The 23,828-nt window shown below is 41.2% G+C and overlaps 1 protein-coding gene across 3 annotated transcripts in view; it reads right to left on the reverse strand.

Annotated features, from left to right (window-relative positions):
- clint1.L (clathrin interactor 1 L homeolog) overlaps positions 1-23,828 on the reverse strand; it is a 79,985-nt gene that overhangs the window by 11,385 nt on the left and 44,772 nt on the right. For all 3 annotated transcript variants that reach the window (XM_018251202.2, XM_041585234.1, NM_001095761.1), the window contains 2 exon segments: positions 6,072-6,176; positions 2,300-2,396 (listed from right to left, as the gene is read on the reverse strand). In XM_018251202.2, coding sequence (XP_018106691.1) covers positions 2,300-2,396; positions 6,072-6,163 — 189 coding nt within the window. In that variant the 5' untranslated portion in view covers positions 6,164-6,176.

The following is a 23,828-nucleotide window of genomic DNA, read 5'->3' on the forward strand; positions in this document are numbered from 1 at the left end:
TAATTTAATGTTCTGTTGGCACTGCTACAAGTCAGTGAATGGCCTCTCCCTGGCACATGATACATGGCTGCCCCAGAGCATGGTCGAATTTTAGTCTAAACAAGTTGATTTACTTTCCTTCCCTTTTAGTAGCCATAGTTAGCTAAGTAAGGTTGCAAAAAGAACAGCATTTAAATTCAGGATCCTATGCATATAACTATTTCTTAATGAGACTATACCAAGGTAAAAAATGGCAACGTACAAATAAGAACAGACAAGTAAAGGGAAAGGCAACTAACGTGACAAGACTCCCAGTTTGTGTTTGTTTTGTTATAAAGTGTGTTTGAATGATGTATAATGATCAAAGGAGGGATCGTAAAACAAGTGAAGTTACTGGCATTCAAAGTCGCTTACTGTCAGGCCTTCTCTCCCAGCTTCTGATTACTGAAACTAAGATTTACTTGCAAAAGAAGGGGGGAAAGTGAGGGATAAGTTAGTAATAAAAGGAAGAAGCCTGGACGAGCCCGCCAGCTAATCCTCAGAAGAGGAGCTGGATGTGTAAGTTGTGCATGCAACAACATTAAATATTAACGGATGGAGGGAGGGAAGGAGGGGAGAAAACTCACAAAGCACCCTGCAGGCTCACAAACTACTCGTTCTTCACCCTCACCCCAAGACGCTACTCAGCTATTGTGTACATCACAATGCAAGGAGAGTTTGCACTTTCTGTTATTTCAACAGGCAGCACTGCAAGAGTTAACACTTTCTTTTAAAGGTTGGTAAAGAAATGCTTTCTGTGCAAAAGGGAGAATGTTATGCACATTGTTTTGGTAACAAACTGGTTAAAGACTGAGGTGAAAGCAAAGAGCCCGCAGGTGGTTTATTGCATATGAATTTTTTTTTTGGCAGAATCTCCAAATGTCTTAAAGGGGTGGTTAAACTTTAAGTATGTTAAAGAATGGCTAATTCTAAGCAAATCTTTTTTAAAGTGTTTGAATTATTTGCCTGGACACTTCCAGTTTTTAAATGGCGGTTACTGACCCCATCTAAAAATACAAATGCTCTTTAAAGGGCACCTATCACAGCCAAAATCAAATACATATGAACAATCTGACCAGTACAAGCTAAACACATTTAATCAAACTTCATATATAGTTTTTTGAAAAAACTGCAGGTTTTAAAAAAATCCCTTACTTTGTCAAATGAGTTCTTTCACTGAGGGAGGCCATACTGAGACTATAACAGAGACTCTAATATGTAAATTTCAGGAGCATGCTCAGATTGTAACACTGCTTTGAGTATTCTACCAAGAATGCCTTGTTTAAGTAAACTCCTCCACTAGAAGTATCATGAGATTTCCCTATCTTGTCCCCTGCTGGTAAAATCATTATGCAAATGAAGGGCATTGTTACTTTTTATTAATTATATTTCTATTCAGGCCTGAACTATTCATATTCCAGTCTCTTATTCAAATCCATGCATGGTGGCTAGGGTCATTTGGACCCCTAGCAACCATACAGCTGAAATTGCAAACTGGAGAGCTGCTGAATACAAAAACCACAAATAATAAAAAATGAAAACCAATTGCAAATTGTCTCAGAATATCACTCTCTACATCAGGGGTAGGGAACCTGCGGCTCTTCATCCTGCTTGCTGCGGCTCAGTCTTGCGGCTTTGCCTGTCAGGTCGTATTTACAGGCCTCGCACCTGCTGGTGGCTTCTTGAGTGTGCGACCGCGGTAAGCACACTCAAGAAGCCACCACCAGGTGCGAGGGCTGTATAAACGTCCCAGGAGTGGCAAGACTGAGCCACAGCAAGATGATTCGTCATGGTCCTTACCGCGGTCACACGCTCAAGACAAGAGAGAGACAATCAGCATGGAGCTTCAGAAACAGAAGTCACATTAAACAGATGAGAACACTAGTATTTAATAGGGCGATTCAGTGTTTAATTTATTTCAAAGTAGCCCTGCATATACACAATGCACTTCTGTTTATAAAAGGTTAAAAAAAGTTTATAAGCTGTGTTATATTTTGCGGCTCCAGACTATTTTTCTTTAGTGGGAGAGGGGCAAAATGGCTCTTTTGATAGTAAAGGTTGCTGACCCCTGCTCTACATCATACTAAAAGTTAACTCAAAGGTGAAAAACCCCTTTAACAGCAGTGACCCTTAGCCAGCAACCCAAATGGACAGTCGTAGTGGCCAGCCACCCAAACGGTTGGTCGCCGCTGTCAGTCAAATTAACATTTTGCTGGAACAAGAGCATGCTAGGAACAATTGTTGATATGGGACAAATGAGAAGAACACTATAGATGCCCACCTTATAAACTCTTCGCCAGTTCTTTTTATTGTCCTTTAGCATCCGTGTCCACAGCATGTTCATTAGATCAGGAAACTGCTCATACATAAATGTAGCTCTGAAAAACACAAGAGGAAGTTCATATAACTAATTTATCTTCAGCTTTTTGATGCAGTCACCACTAGATGGCAAAAGAGAATTTAAATAGGAATAATACTTTTTAGTGCATAAAGGCTTGGAAGATAACATGCAAGAGAGCGTCAAGCTTCAAAATTATGAGTCTCGGACGTTGCAGGATCTTCAAAAGGACCTACTGGTCCCAGCTCTGCAACTCCTCCCCTGAGATTCTGTCTTTGCTGGTGTTCAGTAGACATAGGGTGCCCATGTGTATGTGAGAGACAGCTACACTACCATTATACTTTTATAGAGATGCATTGCCTGGACAGCAGGTGTATAATGCTTAAGGTTTTTGTTTCAGTAGACTTAGGATGACCAGTGGGCAAACGTGTAGACTGAGCTGATCTATCAGTGTAATAAAAAAAACTTCAGGTGTTTCAAGCCAATAACCAGAATTTCCTGTCATTAGGTATAGTTTAGTTTCTGGAGAAAGTGGAGAGTGGTAGTTCAGCTGTAATGGCACCTCTGTTCAGTATGAAAGGGCAAAGCTTTCTGCTCTCTACTATAAAGGGAATGAATGATGGCAGACTCGCTCTTTGCTTCGATACCTGCTCCTGAACGCTCCACTCCCATTCTAGATGGAACACGTCATTTGACATAACAAGTGTGAACTCCTGCATGTTTCATGTTTAATTCATTCAATTCATTTTTACATGCGGCTGGCAGAGATAAATTGTACAGAACGTTACACATACACCAGTGGTTCTGAGCTTACAAAAGTCTATTAAATGTTAACACTCATTAATAAGGAGCCAGTGGATTCTCATAGATGAGAGCGGAGTTGGGTACCCCCCCCCCTCCTTTCCTTTGCATACCAGCTTGTAAAATGTACATCTGCCCTCAATAAATGAGTTGGTGTGCAGGTACCTGAGATTGCTCATCAAATAAGGACGTTCTATTCAACCCTGCAACCCTGGGATCTGTTATCTGGAATGTTTGGGGCCTGGGGATTATGAGATAAGCAGTTCAACTGTAGAGCCTTTAGGCTACTAAAAAACATTTAGGGTAGGGACACACATGATGTTTTTCTAAGCAGGTGGAGAAAAGGCCAATCCAATCCTGTCCAACTGGCAGCCCGTGGGCCGCATCCAGTTCAAGACCACCCGTTGTGTGGCGCTTACATAAAAGTCTGTCTGTTGTGACTGCTTACCTTGTGTAAAATATAAAATGTATCATTACAGATATAAATTTGCCCCTGCATTGTTTATACCTTTAATCCCCCTGCTTTGTTCACACCTGTAACTCTTCTATTGTTCACACCCTAAAGCCCTGTAACTGTTCACACCCGAGACCCAGACTGAAACTGCCCTGTTCACCTATTCACACCTCATACAAACTGCTGGAGGGGCACCAGCATTGTGTCACTGTTATAGCACATGGTGGTCCGAATAGTTTTCCTGTCTCCTGATCCTTTCTGCCTTCCCAGAGCTCCCGGTGTGTGCCATACTCTGCCTGCCCTGTGCTTCCTGTGTGTGCCATACTCTGCCTGTCCTATGCTCCCTGTATGTGCCACTCTCCCTGCCTTATGCTCCCTGTGTGTGCAATACTCTGCTTGCCCTATGCTCCCTGTGTGTGCCATACTCTGCCTGCCCTGAGCTCCCTGTGTGTGTGTGCCATACTCTGTCTGCCCTATGCTCCCTGTGTGTGCCATACTCTGCCTGCCCTATGCTCCCTGTGTGTGCCATACTCAGCCTGCCCTATGTTCCCTGTGTGTGCCATACTCTACCTGCCCTATGCTCCCTGTGTGTGCCATACTCTGCCTGCCCTATGCTCTCTGTGTGTGCCATACTCTGCCTGTCCTATGCTCCCTGTGTGTGCCATACTCCGCCTGCCCGGAGCTCTCTGTGTGTGCTATACTCTGCCTGCCCTATGCTCCGTGTGTTCCATACTCTGCCTGCTCTAAGCTCCCTGTGTGTGCCATACTCTGCCTGCTCTGAGCTCCCTGTGTGTGCCATACTCTGCCTGCCCAGAGCTCCCTGTGTGTGCCATACTCTGCCTGTCCTGAGCTCCCTGTGTGTGCCATACTCTGCCTGCCCAGAGCTCCCTGTGTGTGCCATACTCTGCCTGCCCTGAGCTCCCTGTGTGTTCCATACTCTGCCTGCTCTAAGCTCCCTGTGTGTGCCATACTCTGCCTGTCCTGAGCTCCCTGTGTGTGCCATACTCTGCCTGCCCAGAGCTCCCTGTGTGTGCCATACTCTGCCTGCCCTGAGCTCCCTGTGTGTGCCATACTCTGCCTGCCCAGAGCTCCCTGTGTGTGCCATACTCTGCCTGCCCAGAGCTCCCTGTGTGTGCCATACTCTGCCTGCCCTGAGCTCCCTGTGTGTGCCATACTCTGCCTGCCCTGAGCTCCCTGTGTGTGCCATACTCTGCCTACCTTATGCTCCCTGTGTGTGCCATATTCTGCCTGCCCTGTGGTCGCTGTGTGTGCCATGATCTGCAAAACATTTTTTAGATCAAAAGATATAAGTCCCAAGGCTTTCCATAAGTAAAAATAAATTATTTATTAGTGTTCATGTTAAAATTAGATACATACTGACCCCACATGGCCCACCTTACGCGTTTCATACCCTCCGGCACTTAGTCATAGGGGTCTCCTATTTGGCTTAGTGCCATGGACTGCCTGAGAACTGGGGCAAGTCCTTTTGGCTTGATTGAGGATTAATGGAAAATCAGATGTGGACTCCTGACTAATTAATTAATGATTAATGATTTGTGCCATAATCTGCCCATGTGGGGGCGTGTGCTGACAGGCTGTTGTCCAACGAGTGGAGGGGAGAGCCTTTTTTTGATTTTGCATTGCCCCTAGTCTTAAAATGGTACAGGTGAATATATGTGCCATTAGAAACCCATAATCCACAAAGCTCAGAATTACAGGATCCCTCAGACTCAAATTTAATCAAAAAATTCTAATTTTTAAAAATGATTTCCCTTTTGTCTGTACTAATAAAACAGTACCTTGTACTTGAACCTGACAAAAATATAATCAATCCCCATCATGGGTCGCCATCTTGGATTCTACTTCTTGGGCTTTCCTAGCCAATCTGCTTTGCCGTTTTTACAGAGAATGTCAGAAATATAATGCACCCAACCTCTGTGTTTCACATCTCAACACTGTTCTCTATAGTGCCAATGCACATGAGCACAATGAACAAAGCATTGTTCTGTAAACATTTGGATCACAGGCAAGAAGTGGGGGAGTGGGATAGGGTGAAGTACTGAATCCTAATAATCCAGACTAGTAAAAGGTACTTTATGGGGAAAATGTGAATGATTTGGGGGGTAATATGTGCTCTATGGGGATACATTTAAATGAATGGATGGGTATTCATTTAGTTCTCCTTTAAATCCTAAGGTTTCAAGGAAAACATGAATCTAAAATCAAGATGCAATCAGTCAGGATTTTTCAAGGCTGTTGTCTTTGCTCTCCTACATGGGATTCAGCTCCCCTCACGCTTAACTGCATTCCATCACAGCCTATCAGAAGTAATCGAATGCACCCGAAACACCAAAATTAGAAAACCCAGTAGAAACTTTTTGCAGCCCTTCTCTTTAATTTGAATTTCCAACTCCATCTAATAATGCTTTCGCTCCTCCCGGAGCATCAGTGATTACTTACTTGGCTATCTCTCCCATGAGCTGCCCAGAAGGTCCCCAGGGGTCATCGTTGGTCGCCTCTCGAACCTTAGACTCGATCTCTGAATAATTCATAACCACATTGGTGCTGCAAAGGAAGGAAAGAGAACACAGGTGATTAGCTTCAGTCCACAGCCGCACAGAGACTTAATAATGACACTACTGGGCTCCTTAATGTGATACCTCTACACAGGGCCGCCATTAGAAATCACGGGGCCCCGTACAACTGACGACCAAGCTCCACCCCATATCCCGCCTACTCCACATTGCAGTTAAAAGACCACACAGACATCAGCACTAAAAAAGTAACCCCCCCCACACAAGTTGTAAAAAGCTATTGATGGTCAGGGCCCCCTTATAAAAAATTGGGGCCCCAAAAAAAAAAATTAAATTTTTTTTTTTTATTTTAAAAAAAAAACATTGGTGGCAGGGGCCCCCTTATAAGTTAAAAACAAATTGGGGCCCCAAAAAAATTTTGAAAAAAATTAATTTTTTTTTGAAAAAAAAAAAAAAACATTGGTGGCAGGGGCCCCCTTACAAGTTAAAAACAAATTGGCGCCCCAAAAAAAAATTTGAAAAAAAAATAATTTTTTTTTGAAAAAAAAATAAAAAACTGGTGGCAGGGGCCCCCTTACAAGTTAAAAAAATTTGGGGCCACCAAAAAGAAAATTAATTTTTTAAAAAAAAAGAAAAAAAAAATACAATGGTGGCAAGGGGCCCCTTACGAGTTATAAAAAAAATTGGGGCCCCCAAAAAAAAGTTTTAAAAAAAAGATTGGTGGCAGGGGCCTATATAGAATATTAAAATAATACATTGGTGGCCAGGGGATTAAAAAAAAAAAAAAACACAAACTGGTGTTCAGTAGGATTGAACTCATGGCTTCAGTACTTTAACTTCGCCTCCTTTCGTGACTTCGGGTCTTTTCACCGCTTCAGGACTTCAATTTCGGCTGTTTTCGTGACTTCGGGTCTTTGCGCTGCTTCAGGACTTCGGCTTCGGCTGTTTTCGTGACTTCGGGTCTTTTCGGCGCTTCGTGACTTCGGCTTTTTCCGTGACTTCGGGTCTTTTCGGCGCATCGGCTTCGGCTTTTCGGCACTTCCGCATTCGGCACGCAAGAGGCAAGACGTACGGCTGGGGCGCTCGTAAGGGGGGCCCGGATCTTCAAAAAATGCAGCGCTGCCGGGCCCACCTTCATGCCCGGGCCCGGTACGCTTGTCCCCCCTGTCCCCCCCTGATGGCGGCCCTGCCTCTACAGCATGGGAAAGGGCTATGCTTAGTGTTGGAGATACCCTGAGGACACCTTACCCTGCGTTTAAGTTATGTGTGAGGAGCTTTCTCTATTCCATTAGGATGCTGGAATATAAATGAGACCCGGGATCAAATCTCCCTTGAAATTAATCCAGCATAAATGACTCATGGTCACAATAAAACAATCACACTTAGAAAGGCAGGACTCGGGGGCGCAGGCTTCCCGCAGGGGATCAATTTACCCACTATTATACATTGCTTTATATTTATTTAAGGGTAAGGCTTACATTATGCACCCTGTAAATGCATGTTATACTCATGTTATTTAAAGGAACAGTTAGGGGTGATCTATCATGTGATTATTGAAAGTACTTTTAATTAGCTTTGGGCCAATGACCAGATCATAATGGGGTCCTAAGGAGACCAGGAAAACAGACAGATATCTATCAAGAAGTTTTTGACATCCAGTTGATTTTTTTTTTTGCCAGACAAGTGTTTGGCAGGACCCATATAAGAGCCAATAAGATGTTGGATTGGTCTGGTGGGGTTCTGTGTATTGACACCTTTACTTGTAGATCTGTAAAAACGTCATTGCATAGAAAAGCCAAGCAAGCTATATGATTAATAGATCACTGTGGCAGCTCTCATTGATGTATGTCATGCCAGGGCAGTCTTGCTCTGGCATCATAAGAGTTAACACAGGAAATATTTGGTCTCGGGTTTGCAATGAGACCCTTGTTTGGGTATCCCACCAGGGGGTGACATCCATAGCTGCCTTCTGAGACAATTTGGAGTCACACCATTTGAGCAAGGAAACTGGGCCAGTCAGTTCTTTGATCAGTTGATCGAAGAACAGAGCTGTGGATCTAGAGCAGCAGGGGGGGGGATAGTTAGTAGAAAAATATGGATTATAGGAAAGGATCCATATCTCCTGTGTCATAGGATTCACATCCGCATAACTTACATATTGGTTATGAGGAGGTCACATGCTTCCTAATAATATCAAACAGGGCCAGCCTATACCCACCAGTTAGGAGGGATGATTCCTGTGGGACTGGAACATGATTAATGTTTGGTATTAATCTGATTGCCCACATATAGATCACAGCCTGCCCATGTTTTTATTCTAATATTGGGTACTGGCAAGTACCAATATCATATTGGGGAATCTTGCCAGAAAATAACAATCCCCTGTAGGGGGTCGTAAATGACAACTTTCTGTCCAATCCTACCACATGCATAAGGTAATGAGGGTAATGTCCTTGCAGACAATAAAAAGGTGACAGACCCAGTACCCAATGACATGCAAGGAGGCTCCATATCTGTGGATTGTATGCCCAACTCTCTTGCCTCTGAGGACACAACAGTAAATTCTAAACTTGGTAAAGTATATAGTGTTTTCTTAGTGTTTTTACTCCCTTTTATTTTATTTACTGTTTTTGCAATTCTTTTTAATGTACGTCTTCTTTGTAATATACTTCTTATATACATGCACTGTTACTGTGGTAATATTAAAAATAAAATTTTAATAACTTTTGTCCTTGTGCTCATGAATTCATTGTCCATATGAATGCTTGTGCCTAAGTGTATGAACTCTTTGTATGCATGGAAAGGGAAAGTTGTCTATTTATATGTTGAATAACTAGTACGGCTAGCAAGAAAAGTGTGTTTGAATGAAAATGAACCCTTTGGCTGCTGAAGTGCTTGTTGAACTAGTTGGATCTTACCCTGACTCTCTATAGGAGAGAGTGTTTGATGCATTTCTGTAGCATTATTACCTGTTATAGAGGACAGGTAGTATTCACATTAGGTTTTTAATGTTAATGATAGATGGTGGCAGCAAATTCATTTTGTGGGTGTTGGTGTGTTTTGAGGTGTCTGATGTTACACACTAGTGTAAGGTGATTGAGAGCGTATCCCCTTATAGCCAAACCAGGGTCGGACTGGCCCGACGGGACACTGGGAAAAAGCCCCCATGGGCCCCCACCGTGCCAGACCCCACTCTCCGATCTCCTGGACCAAAAAAAAAAAAAATTGCGGCGCCATGCAGCCTCTCTGTACGCGTATATCGCTGTGCAGCTCCTGTGTGCATGCGTGCTGTGCGGCTTCTGTGCACATCGACGCAGATGGGGGCCAGGGGGTCTGGAGGGGGCCCCTGGACAGCAGTCCCAGTGGGCCCCGGACCCCCTAGTCCGACCCTGAGCCAAACGCAAGAGTTATGTGTGGTTGAGAGTCCCATTTTCGCGACAATGTATATAAACAAATTTAAAAAAAATAAAGGCCCCCTAAAAAGAACAGCATGCATGTATCACTGATTGGATACTGCACACAATTCCACATTAGAAATATAATTTGGGGAGAACCATGCACAAAAGGATTAAGGAATCCAAACTGGATACTGATGGCACATTTCCAATTAGGAAAACTGAAATAAAAACCAAAAAAAAAAAAAAAAATTCTTTTGGAAGGAGGGGGACCCCCCGGACTTCTCTTCCTTTCCCATGTAGAGAGCAGCCCATGTGCTCTGCCATATACCCAGGGTCCCAGTGACCTCAATGTTAAAAAGGAATTTCCATCCAGATGTGGAGACGGAGTAGGGAGGAGGCCGGGGAGGATCGTTAGCATTAAACTTCAGTGATTGATTTGGTAGTGATATTGGAGGATACAATACAGTGCACGAGGGCAGACGGCTGTGCTTCTGGGATATCCAGGGCCTCTTAAAAGGGGACTGACATTTTTTGGCAGTGGCAGATCCTTGGCACATATTCAGCCATGGCTCTCTGGGAAGGAGGTCTGTGTGACAGCATATAAATCATGGCGCATTCTAGAATACCGGGCTCCCTCGCATATGGATTCTGACCCAGTTCCTTGAGCAAGTTAAACCTCTTCACCGTGGGAGACCTAGCAAACAGGGCAGGTTTATTTTCTATGAGCGTAAACACATTCATTTTATGGAGCCCAGAGCAGAGAAATACCTTGTGGGAACCTCTGGCTGTACAGATGATAAATGATTTCCAATAGCTGTGCCTTCATTACACTGGGTAATACAGGTCCGACATAATACTGCATTGCATAGTGGGACAGTAGATCCCTTCCTGAATAGAAACTTGCACAATGCTTAACAATTGTTCAGTATGTAATACAAAGCCTAAAAAATAATGGCTAGAAATGCTGTATTTATAAACCAAATTTACCAAACTTTCAGGAGCCCTATAGCAGTAATTCTCCAAGATCCCCATCTTGGATCTTTTTAGGCATCTTTTGTGTGTCAGTGGCACTGCACATGCTCAGTGTGCCCTGGACTGCTGTTGTCTAAGCGTAGGGGTTGTCAGGGACCTCCCTAATTTGCTCAGAGAGCTTGGCCAATTTGGTAAAGTAAAGCAAGTCAAGGAACTATTTATGCTGATTTTCCTGGTGGATTGAGGATTAGAAATCCTGATCGGTTGGCCAAAAGGAGTCAGTCATACCATGTATGAACCCTTGTACAGTATTTTTTAGGCCCATGCCAGGTTGGCCCTTGTCTTTAGAGACCAACATGTCATGTCGGAAAAAGTGAAGGATCACTATGTGGCTGGTGAGCTTCTTCTAAGGAACAATTTGTGCTTAAAACAAGCTAACAATCATCTCCTTTAAGAACAGGAGATCACATTGCACATCCAAGCTCCGGGTGGAATCATTTTAAGTGAAATACAAAAAGATAATCCCTACAAATAAACCCAGTATATTCTTCCTTTAGGAACAGGAGATCACATTGCATATCCAAGCTCCGGATGGAATACGTTGACAGATGATCCACACTTTATGTTGGAATGCGCTACTGCTCTCACCACCAACAAATTAGTAGGGAAGCCTGAAGAAGATAATTGGATACATCACATGCTGGTAGGACTGAGGAGAGATAGAGAGCTTTCATTTCCAGGAAGCCATTGCATCTTACTCTTTATGACCTCTCGTAGTTCATTTATAATACATTAGGACATGGTACACAGGAATATATATATATATGTATATATATATATGTATATATATGTATATATATATATATGTATATATATGTATATGTATATATATGTATATATATATATATGTATATATATGTATATATATATATATATATGTATATATATGTATATATATATATGTATATATATGTATATATATGTATATATATGTATATATATAGAATCCATAGAAAAAGGTGCACACCAGGATTTTTCAATAAAACTTCAAATTTATTAAATAATTTTAAAACAGGAACCGGCCAACGTTTCGGTCATTCTCTAAGACCTTTATCAAGACCCTGTTCACATTAAAATATCAGTGCTTAAATACCTAAAAACATGACACTCACCCCTTTGTGCACACCCACATGGTCATGTGACTATGGAAACACCTGCACCAAGAGAGCAGAGAGACAAATAAACATTGTGGCAAATGTGTACACAACTCTTAAACAAATGCAGAAAACTGAAACATGTTAGGATATAATATTTGTAACATTGAAACCAGGCATTTAACGTTGCTCCAGAAAGCATAAATAAGAGCAATGCTCATTTAGGCCCAAAGGGACTAAAGTATTTAGTTTACGTATCCAAAATGTTTCACGTTGGAGTAACACCTTGGATCTGTCCCCCCCGCGTTTCAGGGGCGGGATGTGATCAATAGCTATATATTTAAAAGTAGGTAGTCTATGGTTCATTTCCAGGAAATGTTTAGCGACAGGTTTATTGGTTACACCGTCCCTAAACGCTGTGCTGATGGCAGATCGATGTCCATCCATCCGCAATCTCAGTGTCTGATCTGTTTTCCCCACATACGCCAGGCCGCAAGGGCAGGTAATTAAATAGACCACATGCGTGGTAATACAGGTAATATGTATTCGCCTAGCCAGCTGCTAGGATTATTAGTATTTAATAATCCTAGCAGCTGGCTAGGCGAATTGAAGTTAGGCTGCTTTCGCTGCCCGTGCTGCACTTCATGTAGGTTCATGTCTCCAGGCACATCTTTTCTCCATCCACAAACAGGTAAACGTCTAGCGATTAGACATCATATTACCTGTATTACCACGCATGTGGTCTATTTAATTACCTGCCCTTGTGGCCTGGCGTATGTGGGGAAAACAGATCAGACACTGAGATTGCGGATGGATGGACATCGATCTGCCATCAGCACAGCGTTTAGGGACGGTCAGTGTCGGACTGGCCCGGCGGGACACCGGGAAAAAACCCGGTGGGCCCCGACCCTCGTGGGCCCCCGCCGGGCCAGACCCCCTCTAATAGTATAAAAAAATTTTAAAAAGTTTTCGGCGATGCGCATCGCATCACCGCTTGCGCATGCGCATCGGCGCTTGCGCATGCGTATCGGCGCTTGCGCGCCGAGAAGTGCGCTCGCGCATGCGCGCAGTAGGGGGGCGGGGGCCCTGGACCAGCAGTCCCGGTGGGCCCCGGTCCCCCCAGTCCGACCCTGGGGACGGTGTAACCAATAAACCTGTCGCTAAACATTTCCTGGAAATGAACCATAGACTACCTACTTTTAAATATATAGCTATTGATCACATCCCGCCCCTGAAACGCGGGGGGGACAGATCCAAGGTGTTACTCCAACGTGAAACATTTTGGATACGTAAACTAAATACTTTAGCCCCTTTGGGCCTAAATGAGCATTGCTCTTATTTATGCTTTCTGGAGCAACGTTAAATGCCTGGTTTCAATGTTACAAATATTATATCCTAACATGTTTCAGTTTTCTGCATTTGTTTAAGAGTTGTGTACACATTTGCCACAATGTTTATTTGTCTCTCTGCTCTCTTGGTGCAGGTGTTTCCATAGTCACATGACCATGTGGGCGTGCACAAAGGGGTGAGTGTCATGTTTTTAGGTATTTAAGCACCGATATTTTAATGTGAACAGGGTCTTGATAAAGGTCTTAGAGAATGACCGAAACGTTGGCCGGTTCCTGTTTTAAAATTATTTAATAAATTTGAAGTTTTATTGAAAAATCCTGGTGTGCACCTTTTTCTATGGATTCTAGATAATGCAGCTTTTCTAGGGTAGCACCCAGGTATGTGATTTCTATTTTTGAATCTCCATTGGATGGTGTGCGTTAGAACTTCGAATCTGTATATATATATATATATATATATATATATATATATATATATATATATATAAATATATAAAAACATTTTATATCCCCTGATTTTAAGTTTCCCCTAATTTTACATTGTTGTTTAGTGGTCCCACCTGTATATTATGCATAATACATTTCCCTGATTTTACAATTTCCTAGATTTTACACCATTTTTTTCTGGTCCCCTGAAAAACATAAAATGGGGGTTCTACTGTATATATATATATATATATATATATATATATATATATATATATATATATATATATATATATATATATATAGTTTTTTTAATATCCAATTACACATCTGAGGGCAGGAGGGTGCTGTAGTCCCTCTAGGGTTTGGGCAAGTGAGATGGCTCAGGGGAAGGCTATTGTTTGGACAGTACAGGGGAATTTTTTAAAATACCCAAAGGATTAGTTCACATGTGGGTATCAAGATCCACCTAGGTAAGCAGTTGCAATCATTATCCCCAAACTTCTGAAGCCATCACAAACATTACAAACAGGGTAGCTGCCACAGACCCAAATGCACTGCACCCAATTTTCCCTAGTCCATTAGAGGTGTTGAAAACAATGTATGATTTTTATAATGACAAAACTATGCAAACCAACTCAATCCATCTAAGATTTGTCATCTTTAAAGGGGTCGTTCACCTTTTAAATTAACTTTAATTTAAGTTTTAGTATGGCGCAAAGAGTGATATTCTGAGACGAGTACCAATTGGTAATTGTTTGGTTATCATTTTTTATTATTTGTGGTTTATGAGTTATTTAGCTTTTTATTCAGCAGCACTCCAATTTGCAATTTAAGAAAATCTGTTTGCTAGGGTCCAAATTACCCTAGTAACCATGCAGAATAAGAGACTGGAATATGAATAGGAGATGACCTGAAGAGAAATATAAGTAATAGAAAGTAGCAATATCAATAAATATGTAGCCTTACAGAGAATTTGTTTTTAGATGGTGTCAGTGACAGCCATTGGAAAGCTCGAAAGAGTCAGAAGAATAAGGCAAATAATTAAAAAACTATGATAAAGAAACAATGTAGCTCAATTGAAAAGTTGCTTAAAATTAGCCATTCTGTGACATATTAAAAGTTAACTTAAAGGTGAACCATCCCTTTAAAGACAGATGTCAACAAACTAATGATCCAAGAGGTTAAGCGGATGATAAGTTTCACTTTTGATATGAGCTTGGGTGTTAAATAGAACTATAGCCTTAATGGAATTACAACCAGCTATACACTGGAAGGTCCCTCTGTCTGGTGCACTTACCATTAGCTGATCATACACCAGAAGATCTGGTACATTTGTCAAGGTCGCTGAGTCAAAGTGGACAAATTTGATGACTTGGTCCTTGGACCAATATTAGGATTACATGGGGGGGCTGCACAGATACTTCAGTATATAGTCATCATAGGACAGAATTATCTACCTAGTCTGATAAATATGTCTGAGCCCTGACCTGTTATAGATCGAGGAATATGTCATTTGGGGTATTGCTCTTGTGCTAAGCCTGCCCACAGTTACTATTATGTACCAATAATTCTAAGATATTCTGTGCCAGGCTGCTTTTGAGGGAAAAATGAAACACTATGTATACTGGACACTTTTAAAGATAAGGATCATTATGGACTGTTAATAACCTAGGCAGAAGCAATATGTTAGAATTATCTGATAAAAGTTGCACTTGACAATATGTGGTCCTGAAAATGTAAATATGTCCGTGAGGGTTCCTTCCATGGGTAGCAGGACAGGTCAGAATACCTTATTCTGAGCAGCTGCCGTACTATGTACTTACTGCAAGGAGAAAGTCGTGCAGAAATATCAGCTGCCACAAGAGGGCTTCACAGAGTGCCACCAACGTATTCCATTATGTACAGGAAACAATTTAACAATTATTTTACTTGTATTTTTACATTAGGTTGCTGTTGGCACAAAACAGCACAAATGAAGAATCCCTGTATATGGTCACTGGCGACATGGACAGGACCAAACTAAATTCAACTGGTTAGAATACTCTCACGTTTGTATAGTGTGTCTTTAAAAATAAACACTTCTCGAAAGGTAGTATTGCTTTAAAGGAGTTGTTCACCTTTAAATTAACTTTTAGTATGATGTATAGAGTCATATTTTGAGAATATTATTTGGGGTTTTTGAACCCTAGCAACCAGATAGCTGAAACTGCAAAGCTGCTGAAGAAAAAGTAAATAACTCAAAAACCACACATAATAAAAAATGAAAACCAATTGCAAACTGTCTCAGAATATCACTCTCCACATCATACTAAAAGTACATCATACTAAAAGTTAAACACAAAGGTGAACAACCCCTTTAAAGGAAGATACCAGAGAGGACACATCAATGAACACTGGCGCCTCCCCTATGCCTGCACCCAGATGACTGAGTCAGCCAAAAGAAGCCCTTTAATGCACCATTAGCCAAAGGCCTCCAAATCTCCATTGCTGCTTCCAGGAAATTGTGGCCAGACCCAGAGTTACAAACACAATAGTCTGCTTATGGATTTTGAGTTATAGAAAGTTGTACCTGCACAAGGTTATATTGCAATATAGGCCCAGAAACACAAGTACAATACACGACTGCTTCATCATGAAACAGACTATAGCCTTTAACCATGTGGCCCCCTCCCAGTCTTCAATAGCAGTTTCAATGTTGGATTAGATGGCAAATTACAAATTAATATGGAGCTTCCGGAGCCTCGCGGGAACCAGGGAGTGAATTGTCCTTAATGAAATCTTTATTATGTCCCAACTCAGAAAACTCCCTACATTTCACAATATAGTAGCTAATTTTTAAATTTAGGACTCCAATGACTGCAAAAGCAGGCTCTATACAGGCCCCAAGGAGTTAACTGGGTAATCCACATGCCTCTTACAGTCATTGCAGTTTTTATACCTGGGCTTGGAGGTACCTGGTTATCTATAGTTGACAAAATATTTTAGTTTTACCACATTGTATGCACTATAAAGCCAAAAACACACACACACAACATATTTGGCAACGTGAAACACAAAAAGACTATGCCACTTCCGTGAGCTAATTAAATCTGATAATTACCAATGAATCATTTTTAAAAACACAGATCCCTTATCCAGAAAAAAACCCAGGTCCCAAGCATTCTGGATAACAGGTCCCTTACCTGTATTAAAATTGCATATTAATTAGGGCCTCACTGGGTCCCCTACAGTCCGGGGCCCTTCTGCAGCCACAGGGTCTGCTTCCTCTATAGTTAAACCCCTGACTATACCCCAAATGGCCAGATCTGAGCGATTTTATATCAGCTTTCAATAATACGGAAGGAGGTGACAACCTTTGAACCTTCAGAAAAGTAACTCAGATAAGGCTTAAAGAGATTATGTCTGGTTACTAGCATTGGGGTGTCCACTAAATTAGCAAATACGAGAACAGAAACCACAAGGGACTTTAACTCCACAATGCAAGTGTCAGAAACGATCTAAGGATAATACAATTAGATACACATTAGAATGAAATAAAAAGCAATTTTTATTCACCACCATGCCATAACAATCACATAGAATTAAAACCAATTAAAAACTTAGGCAGCGCTGCATATGAAGATGAAGGGATCCCTTCTCATAACCCCAAAGGCTGATGTGTATGGCAATATAACAACTCTATTTTTCTTTTATTAACGTTCCCTGGGCTTGTGTAGTGTACTGTATTTGCTGCAACATATACGTCCATTGAAATTTAACTTCCCGCCATATGCAAATTATCTAACGCTAGCGCAGCTTCACTATGCTTGCCATAGTACCAAGCAATCGTTCGGCGGCGAAACGTCGCAACTTAGTGAATTTGCGTTGTCTGAGTGAAGTTACGCCTGACGAAGTGTGGCGAAGGCAGCAAAGCCGTCTCCGGCGAATTTTCGCCCGTTAGTGAATTTCCCCCATAGTGTTTTCAGAGCAACACAAAACAAACATTGTGGAACAAGGATAGACTCTTGCTATGGGCAATCTGTCACTGGTGATTTCAGAGCACCATCCATCCATTTTTCTTGTATTTTTTGTTTATTTTTTTACCTGGGTGTAGACACAGAGGGATGATTCCCAGGTAATGGAGAAGAATTTACCTGATGCCCAAGATGCATAATCTGTAAATTATCGCTTATTGGGAAGAAATGCAGGTGTGGGCATACCCATGGTCCTAGCCCTGTACTAAAATAGCCCCCTGCCATATGTCTAGCGAGGCACAAGATTCAATCTCGTGGTTTTTGGGAAGAGACACAGGTGTGGGCTTCCCACATTGTTACCTGTGAGCTTTTTGGCCTCCCTTTTTCTTCTGAGTTACATGAGCAATTACAGAACTTCTGCACAAGGGTATGGATATGGGCTTAACAGCCTGAAGCTGGCGAGTATGATTCTTCAGTATCCACTGTGTGTTTAAAATGCTCAGTGTACTGGGAAGTCTGCATGCTAATTAGCTAATTATGTCCCTCAACTGAGAGCTATCAGGGCTTTGGCTGGAGTTTCCATCCTGCTGCCTAGTAATCTGGTAAGGTGCAGGTGTTCCTTTCAGCCCATTTGCCAATGCTGTTTAACATTTTAAGTTTTGTATGGGTGAACCTGTGTCCTCTGTGCAGACACAGAAGTTATATTGGCTCATGTTTTTTTGCCTTGCGGCAATTCTTGGCAGGACAACAGCCATTGGTTTTGTCTTGTCTACAATCCTTGCATGTATGGTTCTGGTTACACCACCAGTAGGCATGATCGGCTATTTGGTTGGATCTAACATAGGCTGTACCATCAGCTGGTGTTTGCTCTGAGTTTCACAGCCCATAGCTAGTTTTGTTGCTGATTGGTATTCAGCAGCTTGTCTTTAAGGGTGGCATTCACAATAGAAGGCTTATGTAATATTGCTTGTGTAGTAGAGTTCCACTCTGGTGTTTTGCATACACTGCAGCTGATGGGCATCATGGCCTGCTAGTGTGACAATGGCCTTGCACATCTATGTAGGGGTACAGATTTGGCTTGTCCACCATTGGTTTGCATGTATGGTGGCTGGCTCATTTGCCAGTGGATTGTGCATCATTGCTGGTTGGTACCAGTGTTTGTAGGCTATAAGCTTCTTACATGCCTGATTTCGGATTGTGACCCCAGCTGCTTGCTGGTTCAGTAGCCTATTGGATTCAGTAGCTTCATTGTATGGTCACAGGTTTGGTTCAGTCCTTGCATAAACGGTAGCATTGTGCAGCTTGAGATGTAGTGGCCTCGGCTTTTGTGGGTGTTTTTCTAGCACTGTAATTGGCTTCGGACCCATTTGCTTGCTTGTGCAGCAGTTGGCTGGGGCAACAGCATATCTTACCTGTAGATGGCCTTAAGTCACATTTGGCTGGTCCAGCAGCTGATCCTTGTGATGTTGTAAGCCCAGCTCAGACTTAGTGGTTGGTGGAGCTACTGCGCTGTACCAGCATGGCTCTACAATGGTTACAGTGGAATGCTGGATTAGGATATCCCAGAGTTGTTGTTAATCTGGTTAAATCTACATCTAGGTGTTTATCAGCATTGAGCTGGTGGGTCTTTGTCTGATCTCTGGTGTGCAGTTGACTACGGTCAGCACTGGTGTGAGCTGCTTCCATTAAGCTGCATGACTAGGCTAGTGTGGGCCAAGTCTTTTTAAGGCCACCCGCTAGTGCTGAGGATTATGTATTTCTCCAGTACTGGTGATAGATGCATCCAAGTTTCTGATCTGGATATATTTGTTTCCTGGTGGTTTCTAGAGTGTTTTAGTTCTGAAAGTTTTTTATTTTGGTTACTGTACCACTATGGCAAATGTATGACAGTGGTGAGGAGGAAGTCATGTGGTTTTATAGATCATGATTCATTTTGAATGGCTATGTTATAGGTCCTACCTGCAGGTCTGGGAGTGGCAATACTGCAGGTAAAATTGTCATTTTGCATTCTGCAGGTAAAATTGTCATTTCCTTCTCCTCATAAAGTTGTAGCTTCCCATGCCAATTAGTTCCAAAGTACCAATGTGTTATATACACATATATATATATATATATATATATATAACCTGTTATCCAGAATCCTTGGGACCTGCGGCTTTCTGGATAACAGAGCTTTCCGTAATTTGGATTTTCATACCTTAATTCTACTAGAAAATCATTTAAACATTAAAGAAATCCAATAGGCTGGTTTTGCTTCCAATAAGGATTAATTATATTTTAGTTTGGAGGTACTGTTTAATTATTACAGAGAAAAATAAATCAGGCCTTTCTGTAATTTGGTGCATTCTAGATAACGGGTTTCCGGATAACGAATCATATATATATATATATATATATATATATATATATATATATATATATATATATATATATATATATATATATATATATATATATATACATATATATATATATATATATATATACATATACATATACATATACATTCTCAAGCACGGCTCTGCCACAGTGTGCAGCAAACAGAAACGTCCATTCTTTAGATCATGTTAGCGCATGAAGACGGAAGTGACGTAGGCGGTTACCATGGATACGCGTATCTCAAGATTCCGTGCATACATGGAAGCGGATACACCTGCGACCATCCTGGTTACCATAGGAATTTCACATAGCAACATCAGATTAATTTCGCAATAATATCACTACAATGGCAGATACATTAAGGCATATTACAGTATAGGTGTCTATAATCACCAATCACATGGGTGAAAACTCTCACAAAAATAGGTGCAAGTCAAAATCTCGGTTTAACCCTTTGGGGGCCAACATTTTTAGCCTATCGATCCACTGAACTTCAGTTTTCTTTAATATCAAATTACGATCACCTCCTCTTTTGGGCGGAGGAAAATATTGAATAACCCTGAACTTTAAATCATCAGATGTATGTCCCATATCGATACAATGCCTTGATACAGGTAAGGATCTATTTTTCACATTAATAGTTGATCTATGCTGGGAAAACCTCTCTCTGACTTTCTGGGTGGTTTCACCAACATAGATCAATCCGCATGGACAAATCAAATCTTCTGTTTTCTGTATCACTAAACTCAGAACCAACTAGTACATATTTACATTGAGCACAACCTTTACATTTGAACATGCCTTGTCTTTTGGGTCCCAAAAATGTTTCTTTTTTTCGAGGTAAACGTACATCTGCATTCACAACTTTGTTACCTATAGTGGTACCCCTACGAAAGTTTTTAAGTCCTCATCTCGGACATTTGGATCATTTGTGATTCTGTATACTCTTGAGAGTTGACTAATTGGTATAGACTTTTTTACACCTAAAGGGTGATGGCTATTGTACAGAAGTAGTAGGTTGCGGTCTGTAGGCTTCGTGTATATACGAGTATTAAAGCCCAATTATGTACGTGAAACCAATACATCTAGAAATGCTACTTCTTGTAAACTTTCAGTCATTGTTAGTTTAATATCTGTATGGGCGTCATTAACTGCATCACGGAAGGCGGACAGGGACTCCAGGTCACCCTGCCATAGGAGGAACACATCATCGATGTACCTCCACCAAGCCACACAGTGGTTGGCGAAAAGCATATTCTGATACACGTGCACCTCCTCAAACCAACTCATGGATGATTTGGCATATGCCGGGGCGACTCTGGAGCCCATGGCCGTCCCCCGCGTCTGCAGGTAATATCTGTTCTGAAACTTGAAATAATTCCTATGCAATATGAAGCTAAACATTTCCATAAAGAAGGCAATTTCCCCATCACAGTATAATGCACAATTAGATAATATAATTTTAACTGCCTGCAGACCCTCAGTATGAGGAATGGATGCATAGAGGCTGGCCACATCCATTGTGACCAGCCAAAGCACACCCTCCTCATTTTGTACATTAGAAAGTTTCTCTAGGAAATCACTTGTATCTCGAATGTAGGATCTAGTTTGTTGTATCAGTGGGCTAAGCACTAATATCTAGCACTTCTGCTGCTCTACTCTTTAAGGACCCTATCCCCGCCACGATAGGTCTACCTGGCGGGTTGATAGGGTCCTTATGAATTTTTGGTAACACATAAATCAGAGGTACCACAGGATAGTCTACAGTCATATATCTCTTAGAGGATACAGTAATCATCTGATTTTGTACAGCATGAGATAAAAGATTATCGAATTCACGTTTAAACACATCTGTGGGATCACCTTTTAGCATCACATATACCGTATCATCTGACAGTTGTCTAAATATCTAATTTACATATTTATCCGTGTCAAAGACAACGATAACTCCTCCCTTATCGGAAGGCTTTATCGTTATGTTGGACAATGACTGCAGTTCATTCAAGGTATCAATCTCCTGCTTAGTCATGTTATATCTCCCAACTTTTTTCCTAGATAACATGGACAATTCAATTTCTGATTCCACTTTTTGAATGTAGGTTTCAACTACAGGGTAAGTAGTAGGGGGTACAAATTTACTTTTTAATTTAAGACCCAATGTATCAGTATCAAATCCTAATCGTGCTTCCGAAGTCACATGTCCTTGTTGGTCAAAAAAATGTACTTTTAATCTCAGTGTCCGAAAAAATCGATATAGGTCCACTTGTAGTTGGAATGGATCTATCTGGGACGTCGGACAGAAGTATATATATCTATATCTATATCTAATATATATATCTATATCTAATATATATATATATATATATATATATAATATATATATATATATATAATATATATATATATATATAATATATATATATATATATATATATATAATATATATATATATATATATATATATAATATATATATATATAATATATATATATATATATATATATTATATATTATATATATATATATATATATATATATAATATATATATATAATATATATATATATATATATATATATCTATATATATATATATATATATATATATATATATATATATATATATATATATATATATAAAGAGGTACAACAAACCGCACTCCAAGGTCTTCTCAAATGTGTTTAAAGGTGAATCTTTATTATCTTCAACGTTTCGGCACCATGACTCGGGCCGTCATCAGGAAGTGAACATAACACAACAAACACACTCCTATATACTTGAAAATGGCGCCAAAACTCGCCAGTGACATCATCAGTGGGCGTGGCTAATTGAGTGTACAAACCCCAACGTGCAGCAGTGAACATAAGTGTCAATCATTATATATCTTTAACGCTGCCAAGTGTATTATAATCCATACATATGTGACTGTATCCTATCTGTGCTTCTCACCTGTGTTCAAGTGATTACAAGTGCTGATTTTCGTGCGTGCAACATAATACGTGCCTGTATGCCTTTGTAAAGGCATCTATATGCAAACTCGATTAAAAAAATCTAAGAACTTACCCCCAGGGTTTTAAGAGAGAGAGTTGGTCTTGCCCTTCTAGCCCTTATCGCATCGAGCAGACTCAGGTATATACCGCATTGTTGTCCTTGTGGTTATCGCTTCCAAAGCCCATATTCCGGTGCCAGGAATGTTGTGTCTGAGACTCCGCCCCTTCCTGTGTCAGGATTGGGTAAGCTCACCCCGTTGGCTAGCGCCAAAGTCCCAGGCTCCATGGGCTCCTCCCCTGTTGCCCAGGGGACGGGACGCCAACCAGCATTAGTGACAGTGTGCCGGCTTGTCTATGCCTACTGACACCTTGCCTTCTCTCCCCGCTTACGTCCATTCGCTGGGAAATCGCCAGCGTTTGTCGTAGCGATCATGGAGTCTGGTGTCTTCCCTAGATACTCGGCCGATGCACACTGCTCAAGAAGCAGATTCGATCCTATCAACACCCCACCTCCCATATCCATTTTTTCCCAGCTATTAAGTAAGGACTCCGCAAAGATACACAGCAAGGGGACGGAGACTTTCTCTAACCTCTCACCAATAGAGAGAGCTGCCATTAAAAGCCTCAAAGAAGATAAGAATATTATCATCCGTCAGGCTGATAAAGGAGGAGCCATAGTTCTTCTAGACAAGACATACTATACAACAGAAATTGAACAACAACTTTCGGACCAGCATACTTACAGTAGATTGGATAGAAATCCTACAATAGGCTATAAAAAACTTTTGGACTCGACAATCGATATGGGGGTAACAGCAGGATGGATGGATGAATCCACCAGTGAATATCTCAAAAACAAGTTCTCTAAAGTACCTTTCTTATACACGCTACCTAAGATCCACAAATCCCTCACTGCTCCACCAGGACGCCCGATTATTTCGGCAATCGGATCCCTGTTTCAGCCAGTAGCTAAATATGTAGACTATTTTTTACAACCATTGGTACAGAACATGGAATCATATATTAGGGACACTACCCACTTGATCACACTAATGAGGGA

Source organism: Xenopus laevis, chromosome 3L, assembly GCF_017654675.1.
Source record: "Xenopus laevis strain J_2021 chromosome 3L, Xenopus_laevis_v10.1, whole genome shotgun sequence".
Lineage (NCBI taxonomy): Eukaryota > Metazoa > Chordata > Amphibia > Anura > Pipidae > Xenopus > Xenopus laevis.